Genomic DNA, 12,888 nt, shown 5'->3' with positions numbered 1-12,888 from the left:
CTAGAGTGCTGACAGGGACTAGAAGGAGAGAGCATATCTCACCCATATTGGCCTCTCTTCATTGGCTTCCTGTTAATTCTAGAATAGAATATAAAATTCTTCTTCTTACTTATAAGGTTTTGAATAATCAGGTCCCATCTTATCTTAGGGACCTCATAGTACCATATCACCCCAATAGAGCGCTTCGCTCTCAGACTGCAGGCTTACTTGTAGTTCCTAGGGTTTTTAAGAGTAGAATGGGAGGCAGAGCCTTCAGCTTTCAAGCTCCTCTCCTGTGGAACCAGCTCCCAATTCAGATCAGGGAGACAGACAACCTCTCTACTTTTAAGATTAGGCTTAAAACTTTCCTTTTTGCTAAAGCTTATAGTTAGGGCTGGATCAGGTGACCCTGAACCATCCCTTAGTTATGCTGCTATAGACGTAGACTGCTGGGGGGTTCCCTTGATGCACTGAGTGTTTCTCTTTTTGCTCTGTATGCACCACTCTGCATTTAATCATTAGTAATTGATCTCTGCTCTCTTCCACAGCATGTCTTTTTCCTGATTCACTCCCCTCAGCCCCAACCAGTCCCAGCAGAAGACTGCCCCTCCCTGAGCCTGGTTCTGCTGGAGGTTTCTTCCTGCTAAAAGGGAGTTTTTCCTTCCCACTGTCGCCAAGTGCTTGCTCACAGGGGGTTGTTTTGACTGTTGGAGTTTTTCTGTAATTATTGTATGGCTTTTGCCTTACAATATAAAGCGCCTTGGGGCAACTGTTTGTTGTGATTTGGTGCTATATAAATAAAATTGATTTGATTAGAGACAGTAAGCACCAAGAGCCAAAAGACTTGGACCTTCTTTCTCCTGCAAAGATATCACCAAACACTTCTGACCTTTGACCTCATGGCTCCATAAGATCTTTCCAGACATCTCTGGATCTCAAAGGCTGAAGACCCAGAGCCATGAAGGTCACCGCTGAAATCAGTGAAAGTCTCTGCAAGTTCAACACTTTCACCACATACAGACAGACTTCTGATGGATGAGTCCAGGAAGTCACTGAAAACCGGGACAGCAAGCTGTTAGTTTGGATCCAGGACCATCACAAACCCAGACACACTGATTCCTCACTAAGCTTCTCAGGTGCTGCAATCAGAGTATCCACTGATTCTGCAAAGATCTCAGCATCGTGAAAACTCCCCTCATTGATAAATGCACCTAGTATATTCAAGCACTGAACACATCCCTGAGGAACAACAGTTGCTGCTCCATACAGTGTCTGTCTCTGGCTGGATATGAAGTCCACAATCCTTTAGTTGACCCCACGAATTCTCAGGATGTCTCAGACAGCAGTCTCAGCAACTGATTTTCCCAAAGGCTTTCGGAAAATCAACACAGGCTGCAAAGAAGCATAATGTTCATGCCTGCGTTCATGGACTCATCACCCCCCAAAAATAAACCCATCCAGCTGGTCAGCAACAAAAGAACAGATCAATCATTTCAGCAGGTCTTATGACAGCCAGATTGAAACCTGAAGCACTCCGGCTCTCAGGCAAACAAACAACAGATGTGTGCAGACCTTGCTGGTCCGGTGAAGCACTGTGCGACACGAGCGCAGAGACTGCTGGGAAGGTGATGGATGACATGGCTGCTACAATTCCTGCTGCCCACATCATCCTGCCAACAAACAGAGCCACGTTTCAGGAGCACGAAACACTTTACAGTTCGGATCTGTGGGCAAACCTCTAATTTATGTCACAATTACAACATTAAGTAGGAGACAACCAGATTAAACAATTTAAAAATTACAACAAAATTTGAATAGATGGAAAAATAAGTATGAACAAAAGACAAAAAGCTCAAATTTAGAATTATTCAGACAGAGACTTCTTGGACTAAATTAAGACTAGAAATACAGGTGTTATCTTTAAACTAACATCAGACCTTTTTGTTGAACAATTTTACACATTTGTCTTTTGTGCAATAGCAACACAAAATCACAAAAATATAAAAGGATTTAATTTCAATTTAATTAATTTGAATAGCACCAAAATCACAACAAAGTTGCCTCAAAGTGCTTCACAAGAAAGGTCTAACCTTACCAACCCCTAGAACAAGCACAGCACAACGATGTGTGCAGAATTTTTGTACTTCAGGGCTGTGAAATGAAAATTGTGAAATCCAAGGAAAATCTGTAGGGGGTCTGGGGGGGCATAGGCCCCCAGGAGCCAGGGTCTCGGACCCCGTGGGATCCCAGAAACCAAATAAATTTTTTATTTAATGATACATTTTCACCATCTCCTGGAACAACAACAACAACAACAACAAAAAAATCTCAAAATTAGTGCATATTTAAATGACCCTGTATTCAATCTTTGATTTGAACAGTCAATGATGAAATAACAGAATATGACGTGGAAGTAGGACCTGGAATGACTTTCCTTTTAATTGTAAACCAAATTATGCATTAACTCAGATCAATTAAACTACATGAAATTCACGAAGACTGAAAAGACTGTTACAGCATTTCAAAAACCGCAGCTAAAGCTTGTAGAATATTTTGAAAATCAGGGTAAAATATCAATAACATACCTTACAGTAAAAAAGCCACTTATTCTTGTGTAAATTCCTGTAAATCCACAGTGTCTTTCCCATGAAAAAAGTCTACATTAATAAAAATTCATTTACATTCTTGTGTAAATTCATGTCAAACCATTCAAAGCCAGTCTTTTTTCCAATGAAAGAAAGTCTAGTTTAATAATAAAAAAGGTCACATAATCTTGTCTAAAATCCTGCTTGAACAGCACAATGTTTATTTTCCAGAGAGAAAAATTCTTACCATGTTTCCTGACAGCACAGTTCCCGTTTCTTTTACCTTTCAGGTGTGTTCATGAACCTTATCAGACTTTCTCAGTCTTTCTCGCCATCTTCTCTCTGTCCGACGTCAGTCCATGACACAGACATGCTGCACAATTGTTCTTTTAAAAACTTTAAAGCTCTAAAGGTTTGCGATGTCCACATGCTATGTTTAGTTTAAGCTTAGCGCAGGAGACACACAGCGTCACCGCAGCAACCAACCAGTCCCGCTTTACGACAACTGTCGTAACACCCAGGCTTTGAGAGGGATTTTTCTCCTCGAGACTCCGCTGCTCCGAGGACACTGATTTGTATCTGTAACGCACAGATCAGTGTCCGCGGACCACCGCAGACTTATAAAACTTGCACAATGAGTAAAAAAGAACACTTTGCAATAGACATTTTAAAAAGTCAGTGACGATCACAATTACAGAGTAAAACACTAACACCCCCCCTCCAATGATGAAATCTGCAGAATTTCATGGAGTTTTCACAGCCCTGGTACTTACAAATAGAGATTAATCTGTGGTTGAAAGAGCATCTGTGGACTCACCAAGGTTCCGATCCAAAGCCGTACCAGGTCAATTGGAGGAGCTGAAACCCCAGACCCAGAAGAACTGTGTTCTTGTTGCCGATGGTCTGCATCAACACGCTGAGGAACAGTGTCTGACAGAGAGGTGACAGACATTTTATTTATTACAGTCCTGCTGCCTGCTTGAGCCGTTATCAAGACACGGACCAGCTCTGCTGAGCGCTCGCGTACCTGAGCGACGATGGACAGGATTCCCACCATGGCGATGAAAGCGGCAATGGCTGTTGGAGAAAAGGCAATCACCTGTGACAAATAAGAAAAAAAAAAATAAATGAAGCTTTTGATCTTCAACATGTTCAGATGACCAATAATACAGACAGACGTCAAAACAATGGAAGAGCTGCCAGTCGATTGGGTTTTCAACATTTCCACACACCAGAGCTGCAGCTTCAGTTCATGAGGAATACAAACAAACAAAATTAACATTATTCAAGAACATCACCAAATAAAGTGTTTTATAGATCTGGATTTCTGGGCTCATCCACCTTACAGGTGAGTCTACTTGTTGACTGTTAAAACAGATTATCCCCAGATTAACTAGTTTTAGTGTGGACCTGCTTAAAGTTTGTTTTTAAAAGTATCTGAAGAGCCAAATCAGACAACAGTTTATTCCATTTATTATGTTAATTAGCATGCCAGCAATGTTTGCTTGAAAATGCACGTGTACAGTTAGCACGTTTAGCATATCAATGACGTTTCTGCTGCTACAAATAAAGCCTACAAAGTCTGACAGCCGACCCTCCAGAAACCTATGTCAGGATTTTAGCAAATAATTCAACAAAGAATTCAAACAACGTACATGTACATAGATATATCTTCATTCATTCATTTTCTGCTACTTATCTGGGTTCAGTGGAGGGTCACAGTGGCAGTAGACCAAGCAGCTCATACCACACTTCCCACATTTGATGCCATCTCACTGGGTGCACTGATGAAACTTGTAATTTCTTCTAAATGCACAACATGTCTTTTTGACCCGATACCAACTAAACTGTTTAAAGACCTGTGGCCCACTGTATTGGAAATTATTACTCTGTCATTAACCTCAGGATCTGTTCCTAAATGCTTTAAATCTGCAGTAATTAAACCAATTTTTAAGAAATCAAACCTTGACCTTGGTCTCCTGAAAAATTATAGACCAATATCAAGCCTATCAATTTGTTCTGAAATTCTTGAAAAAGTGGTGTCACAGTAGCTTGTGGACCACCTTACTGAGAATAACCTCTTTGAGAGACTGCAGTATTTAGAACATATCATTCCACAGAGACGGCTCTCACGAAAATGATGAATGATCTCCTGCTTGCTATGCATTCGAGCACCACCCTGGTTCTGTCATCGTTAGATCTTAGCACTGTGTGTGATATAGCGGATCATTGTATTCTACTTGATAGGTTTGAGAATCACTTTGGGATTACTGGTAATGTCCTTGCATGGTTGACATCACCTAATCAATCGCTCTCACTGTGTCCTGCACAATAATGTCACCTCAAACCTTGTTCTGATGAAATACGGGGCTCCGTCTTAGGCCCCCTACTTTTCTTGCTTTATATAGCACACTTGGACATATACTGCGATATTATGGAATTACTTTTCACTGCTACACTGATGACACTCAGCTGTACATGCCGATAACCGCTAGTAATTTCAGTTCAATTTATTTTGTTTATATAGCGCCAAATCACAACAAAACTGCCTCAAGGCGCTTCACAAAAGCAAGGTCCAATCCCACCACCCCTAGAGCAAGCACACAGGTGACAGTGGTAAGGAAAAACTCCCCCCAATGATATTGATGAAGAAACCTCAAGCAGACCAGACTCAAAGGGGCGACCCACTGCCCAGGCCATTCTACCAAAAACGTTTACAATACAGAACACAACAGTTGACGAGAGTCCATTCAGGCATCCAGTCCACCGTCAGGAGGGGAGGGAGTGTTCAAGCCACTCGTTGGATCTGTTGCTACAGCAGAGTCCATCCTGCTGCCACCACAGATATCATCCAATCAAGCACATAGATCCAGCCACATCTCAGACAGAGAGGAAAAATAATTTGTCAGCATTAAGCCACAGGAAAGCAGAAGAAATACTAAGGTTATCACCGGCCACTAGCCTTAAGATTCACGAATAGACCCAGACTTCAGATACCTAGAACCAGAACAGACTTTAGACAAAGCTCTGTTTACTAATGAAATTAATTTTAAAGAGTAAAAAGCAAATTAACATACTATGTCAGTATTCTAGCCACAGGAAAGGGAAAATAAACACGTGTTCAGTCTGGACTTGAAAGTCTCCACAGAATCTGACTGTTTTATTGGTGCAGGAAGATCAATCCACAGAACAGGGCCACGATAAGAGAAAGCTCAGTGACTCGTAGACTTAGACATATAAAATCCTTAGACAGTGATGAAAGTGGGCTATGGAAAAAACTCTGAAATTTTTTTGGCAAGGGCCGAAGGCCTGAAGCCCTTTGTGTGTGTGTGTGTGGTGGGGGGGGGGGGGGGGGGGGGGGGGGGGGGGGGGGTTTGAAATGTCAGATGCATTCTTGTGCATTTTCAGCCACCGATAGCTAAATGCCAGGGAACGCCACACGTCGTAGCAGTCACACGTTGTGAATAATCCAGCCAATAAATGCCAGGAGTGGGTTGGCAGGAAGAAGCCAGGAACACTCTGAGCCGAGCATGGACTCCTCCTCTCTTCCTGCGTCCCCTGCAGTGCTGACGCTGAGGTAACACACCACGCAGCCAGTGCAAAAGTCAGGCATGAATGCCAAGAAAGGTGGCAGCGGCGTCCCTGACTGCCCACCAGAGCCCAGGGCTAGTATGGCTAGCATGCCGGTGTAGTCTGGAACTATGCTTCCTCTCCCTTTAAATTCATATCATTAGTAACGGATAGGGATGGGTATTGATAAGATTTTATCAATATTGATGCCATAATCGATTCTGATTATCGAATCCCTTATCGATACCTCCTGTGAATTTTCTGTGTACTAAAAGTAGGCTTTACAGGTTTTCTATGTTAACAACATTTTATTGAGTCTTAAAGTAAATAAATATGAAATTGGTCACTGGATCCTTAAACTCTGGACATAAATAAAAATAAACAAAATCTGTAGTTTTGTCAAAAGCATTTCTTTTCAGACATTTTTGGCATGAATGTCACTCCGTACCTCTGAGCTAAGCTCAGCCATCTCATTTTGGGAGGGGAAAAAAAAATGTTTTGATCGATTGCAGTTTATTTGTATTACAACGTTTGGAAACAGGTGTCATACGATTTAAACAGCGTTTCACTCTGAAGTTATTCATTCCGACAGGACTCTATCGTTCTAACTTGACTCAGCAAAGAGCTTTGCAGTGTTTGAAGCTGTGTGAACAGAACGGAGGACAATTCTCGTTTCTTTCTCCCAACAAGACAGGAGTCCCAAAAAAAAAAAAAAAAAAAAAAGACAGATGAAATTGAGGTGTAAGAGTCACTAGGTGTTCACAGGAAACACTTATTTCTATATTCATTTATTTATGTTCATTGTTAGTTGGTTTTATATTTTCTGTTGTGTTTTTATCAGGTTCTTTTTGTCTCTCTCTAAAATAGTATTGTAGCATTATTAATTACTATTATACTATTATTGTTGTTGCTATTATTATTAATATATAAAGAAAAAAAAATACAATTTGTAATACATTTTACTCTTTACGACAACAAACGCTGAGGCATTAATTACCATACAGAAAACAAATGCACACAAACGTGGTGAGATCTGAACAGCTAATGCTAACTTTAACATTGAAAACGCCACTGACATGCTAACACGTTAGCATCGGTCCAGTTTTTAAGTTATAAAATACATCTATCTACTTGTTTCAGAATCAAATCAAATCAATTTTATTTATATAGCGCCAAATCACAACAAACAGTTGCCCCAAGGTGCTTTATATTGTAAGGCAAAAGCCATACAACAATTACAGAAAAACCCCAATGGTCAAAACGACCCCCTGTGAGCAAGCACTTGGCGACAGTGGGAAGGAAAAACTCCCTTTTAACAGGAAGAAACCTCCAGCAGAACCAGGCTCAGGGAGGGGCAGTCTTCTGCTGGGACTGGTTGGGGCTGAGGGAGAGAACCAGGAAAAAGATATGCTGTGGAGGGGAGCAGAGATCAATCACTAATGATTAAATGCAGAGTGGTGCATACAGAGCAAAAAGAGAAAGAAACAGTGCATCATGGGAACCCCCCAGCAGTCTACGTCTATAGCAGCATAACTAAGGGATGGTCAGGGTTACCTGATCCAGCCCTAACTATAAGCTTTAGCAAAAGGAAAGTTTTAAGCCTAATCTTAAAGTAGAGAGGGTGTCTGTCTCCCTGATCTGAATTGGGAGCTGGTTCCACAGGAGAGGAGCCTGAAAGCTGAAGGCTCTGCCTCCCATTCTACTCTTACAAACCCTAGGAACTACAAGTAAGCCTGCAGTCTGAGAGCGAAGCGCTCTGTTGGGGTGATATGGTACTATGAGGTCCCCAAGTTAAGATGGGACCTGATTATTCAAATCCTTATAAGTAAGAAGAAAAAATTTAAATTCTATTCTAGAATTAACAGGAAGCCAATGAAGAGAGGCCAATATGGGTGAGATATGCTCTCTCCTTCTAGTCCCTGTTAGTACTCTAGCTGCAGCATTTTGAATTAACTGAAGGCTTTTCAGGGAACTTTTAGGACAACCTGATAATAATGAATTACAATAGTCCAGCCTAGAGGAAATAAATGCATGAATTAGTTTTTCAGCATCACTAAGAGAGACAAGACCTTTCTAATTTTAGAGATATTGCGCAAATGCAAAAAAAGCAGTCCTACATATTTGCTTAATATGCGCATTGAAGGATATATCCTGATCAAAAATGACTCCAAGATTTCTCACAGTATTACTGGAGGTCAGGGTAATACCATCCAGAGTAAGGATCTGGTTAGACACCATGTTTCTAAGATTTGTGGGGCCAAGTACAATAAATTCAGTTTTATCTGAGTTTAAAAGCAGGAAATTAGAGGTCATACATGTCTTTATGTCTGTAAGACAATCCTGCAGTTTTTCCTGCAGAAGACTCCCCATTTACATGAACAAACTGTAATCTATTATACTCAACAAAAATATAAACTCAACACTTTTGGTTTTGCTCCCATTTTGTATGAGATGAACTCAAAGATCTAAAACTTTTTCCACATACACAATATCATCATTTCCTTCAAATATTGTTCACAAACCAGTCTAAATCTGTGATAGTGAGCACTTCTCCTTTGCTGAGATAATCCATCCCACCTCACAGGTGTGCCATATCAACATGCTGATTAGACACCATGATTAGTGCACAGGTGTGCCTTAGACTGCCCACAATAAAAGGCCACTCTGAAAGGTGCAGTTTTATCACACAGCACAATGCCACAGATGTCGCAAGATTTGAGGGAACGTGCAATTGGCATGCTGACAGCAGGAATGTCAACCAGAGCTGTTGCTCGTGTACTGAATGTTCATTTCTCTACCATAAGCCGTCTCCAAAGGCGTTTCAGAGAATTTGGCAGTACATCCAACCAGCCTCACAACCGCACACCACGTGTAACCACACCAGCCCAGGACCTCCACATCCAGCATGTTCACCTCCAAGATCATCTGTGACCAGCCACTCGGACAGCTGCTGAAACAATCAGTTTGCATAACCAAAGAATTTCTGCACAAACTGTCAGAAACCGTCTCAGGGAAGCTCATCTGCATGCTCGTCGTCCTCATCGGGGTCTCGACCTGACTCCAGTTCATCATCGTAACTGACTTGAGTGGGCAAATGCTCACATTTGCTGGCGTTTGGCACGTTGGAGAGGGGTTCTCTTCAAGGATGAATCCTGGTTCACACTGTCCAGGGCAGATGGCAAACAGCGTGTGTGGCGTCGTGTGGGTGAGCGGTTTTCTGATGTCAATGTTGTGGATCGAGTGGCCCATGGTGGCGGTGGGGTTATGGTATGGGCAGGCGTCTGTTATGGACCAAGAACACAGGTGCATTTTATTGATGGCATTTTGAATGCACAGAGATACCGTGAGGAGATCCTGAGGCCCATTGTTGTGCCATACATCCAAGAACATCACCTCATGTTGCAGCAGGATAATGCACGGCCCCATGTTGCAAGGATCTGTACACAATTCTTGGAAGCTGAAAATGTCCCAGTTCTTGCATGGCCGGCATACTCACCGGACATGTCACCCATTGAGCATGTTTTGGATGCTCTGGACCGGCGTATACGACAGCGTGTACCAGTTCCTGCCAATATCCAGCAACTTCGCACAGCCATTGAAGAGGAGTGGACCAACATTCCACAGGCCACAATTGACATCCTGATCAACTCTATGCGAAGCAGATGTGTTGCACTGCATGAGGCAAATGGTCACACCAGATACTGACTGGTATCCCCCCCCCCAATAAAACAAAACTGCACCTTTCAGAGTGGCCTTTTATTGTGGGCAGTCTAAGGCACACCTGTGCACTAATCATGGTGTCTAATCAGCATCTTGATATAGCACACCTGTGAGGTGGGATGGATTATCTCAGCAAATGAGAAGTGCTCACTATCACAGATTTAGACTGGTTTGTGAACAATATTTGAGGGAAATGGTGACATTGTGTATGTGGAAAAAGTTTTAGATCTTTGAGTTCATCTCATACAAAATGGGAGTAAAACCAAAAGTGTTGCGTTTATATTTTTGTTGAGTGTAGATAAATATGATTCAAACCACCGCAGCGCAGTGCCTTTAATACCTATGGCATGCTCTAATCTCTGTAATAAAATTTTATGGTCAACAGTATCAAAAGGAGCACTGAGGTCTAACAGAACAAGCACAGAGATGAGTCCACTGTCTGAGGCCATAAGATCATTTGTAACCTTCACTAATGCTGTTTCTGTACTATGATGAATTCTGAAACCTAACTGAAACTCTTCAAATAGACCATTCCTCTGCAGATGATCAGTTAGCTGTTTTACAACTACCCTTTCAAGAATTTTTGAGAGAAAAGGAAGGTTGGAGATTGGCCTATAATTAGCTAAGATAGCTGGGTCAAGTGATGGCTTTTTAAGTAATGGTTTAATTACTGCCACCTTAAAAGCCTGTGGTACATAGCCAACTCATAAAGATAGACTGATCATATTTAAGATCGAAGCATTAATTAATGGTAGGGCTTCCTTGAGCAGCCTGGTAGGAATGGGGTCTAATAGACATGTTGATAGTTTGGAGGAAGTAACTAATGAAAATAACTCAGACAGAACAATCTGAGAGAAAGAGTCTAACCAAATACCAGCATTACTGAAAGCAGCCAAAGATAACGATATGTCTTTGGGATGGTTATGAGTATTTTTTTTCTCTAATAGTTAAAATTTTATTAACAAAGAAAGTCAGGAAGTCATTACTAGTTAAAGTTAAAGGAATACTCGGCTCAATAGAGCTCTGACTCTTTGTCAGCCTGGCTACAGTGCTGAAAAGAAACCTGGGGTTATTCTTATTTTCTTCAATTAGTGATGAATAGTAAGATGTCCTAGCTTTACGGAGGGCTTTTTTATAGAGCAACAGACTCTTTTTCCAGGCTAAGTGAAGATCTTCTAAATTAGTGAGACACCATTTCCTCTCCAACTTACAGGTTATCTGCTTTAAGCTGCGAGTTTGTGAGTTATACCACAGAGTCAGGCACTTCTGATTTAAGGCTCTCTTTTTCAGAGGAGCTACAGCATCCAAAGTTGTGCTCAATGAGGATGTAAAACTATTGACGAGATAATCTATCTCACTCACAGAGTTTAGGTAGCTACTCTGCACTGTGTTGGTATATGGTATTGGAGAACATAAAGGGTTTTCAGGGAATACTGTTAAGTCTTCAATTTCCATACCATAAGTCAGAACAAGATCTAAAGTATGGTTGTTAGTCATCTTTTTGTTCCTAGATGACTATAGTTCCTTTTGTTATTTGTCTCGTTTTCTTGTTTGTCTGTATATAAATGTGTGTGAGTAAAAATTTTGAAAAATCTTCAATAAATTATATTGGAAATAATATATATATATATATATATATATATAGTATGGTTAAAGTGGTGGGTGGACTCATTTACATTTTGAGCGAAGCCAATTGAGTCTAAGAATAGATTAAATGCAGTGTTGAGGCTGTCATTCTCAGCATCTATGTGGATGTTAAAATCGCCCACTATAATTATATAGTGGGTATATGGCATTAGAGAACATAAAGAAGGAATCATATCCTTAAACCTAGTTACAGCGCTTTCTGAAAGACTTCTACTGTAATGAAACTTATTCCCCACTGCTGGGTAGTCCATCAGAGTAAATGTAAATGTTATTAAGAAATGATCAGACAGAAGGGAGTTTTCAGGGAATACTGTTAAGTCTTCAATTTCCATACCATAAGTCAGAACAAGATCTAAGATATGATTAAAGTGGTGGGTGGACTCATTTACATTTTGAGCAAAGCCAATTGAGTCTAATAATAGATTAAATGCAGTATTGAGGCTGTCATTCTCAGCATCTGTGTGGATGTTAAAATCGCCCACTATAATTATCTTATCTGAGCTAAGCACTAAGTCAGACAAAAGGTCTGAAAATTCACAGAGAAACTCACAGTAATGACCAGGTGGACGATAGATAACAACAAATAAAACTGGTTTTTGGGACTTCCCATTTGGATGGACAAGACTAATGAATTGATGACAAATGAATTAAAGCTCTGTCTGGGTTTTTGATTAATTAATAAGCTGGAGTGGAAGATTGCTGCTATTCCTCCACCTCGGCCCGTGCTACGAGCATTCTGGCAGTTAGTGTGACTCGGAGGTGTTGTCTCATTTAAACTAACATATTAATCTTGCTGTAACCAGGTTTCTGTAAGGCAGAATAAATCAATATGTTGATCAATTATTATATCATTTACTAACAGAGACTTAGAAGAGAGAGATCTAATGTTTAATAGACCACATTTAACTGTTTGTCTGTGGTGCAGTTGAAGGTGCTATATTATTTTTCTTTTTGAATTTTTATGCTTAATAGGTTTTTACTGGTGTTGGTGGTCTGGGAGAGGCACCGTCTCTACGGGGATGGGGTAATGAGGGGATGGCAGGGGGAGAGAAGCTGCAGAGAGGTGTGTAAGACTACAACTCTGCTTCCTGGTCCCAACCCTGGATAGTCACGGTTTGGAGGGTTTAATAAAATTGGCTAGATTTCTAGAAATGAGAGCTGCTCCATCCAAAGTGGGATGGATGCCGTCTCTCCTAACAAGACCAGGTTTTCCCCAGAAGCTTTGCGAATTATCTATGAAGCCCACCTCATTTTTTGGACACAACTCAGACAGCCAGCAATTCAAGGAGAACATGCGGCTAAACATGTCACTCCCGGTCCGATTGGGGAGGGGCCCAGAGAAAACTACAGAGTCCGACATTGTTTTTGCAAAGTTACACACCGAGTC

The 12,888-nt window shown here is 41.1% G+C and overlaps 1 protein-coding gene across 1 annotated transcript in view; it reads right to left on the bottom strand.

Moving 5' to 3' along the window:
- Positions 1-12,888, bottom strand: part of LOC117511337 (hippocampus abundant transcript-like protein 1) — a 54,350-nt gene that overhangs the window by 8,389 nt on the left and 33,073 nt on the right. Inside the window, exons 8-10 of the mRNA XM_034171364.1 lie at positions 3,592-3,663; positions 3,382-3,494; positions 1,552-1,649 (exon numbers count right to left, since the gene is read on the bottom strand). Of these exons, the coding sequence (XP_034027255.1) occupies positions 1,552-1,649; positions 3,382-3,494; positions 3,592-3,663 (283 nt within the window). The remainder of the gene's footprint in view (positions 1-1,551; positions 1,650-3,381; positions 3,495-3,591; positions 3,664-12,888) is intronic.

This window comes from Thalassophryne amazonica, chromosome 5, assembly GCF_902500255.1.
Source record: "Thalassophryne amazonica chromosome 5, fThaAma1.1, whole genome shotgun sequence".
In the NCBI taxonomy this organism is placed as follows: Eukaryota; Metazoa; Chordata; class Actinopteri; order Batrachoidiformes; family Batrachoididae; genus Thalassophryne; species Thalassophryne amazonica.
Note: the sequence above shows the minus strand (reverse complement) of the source record. Positions and strands in the feature narration are given on the sequence as shown.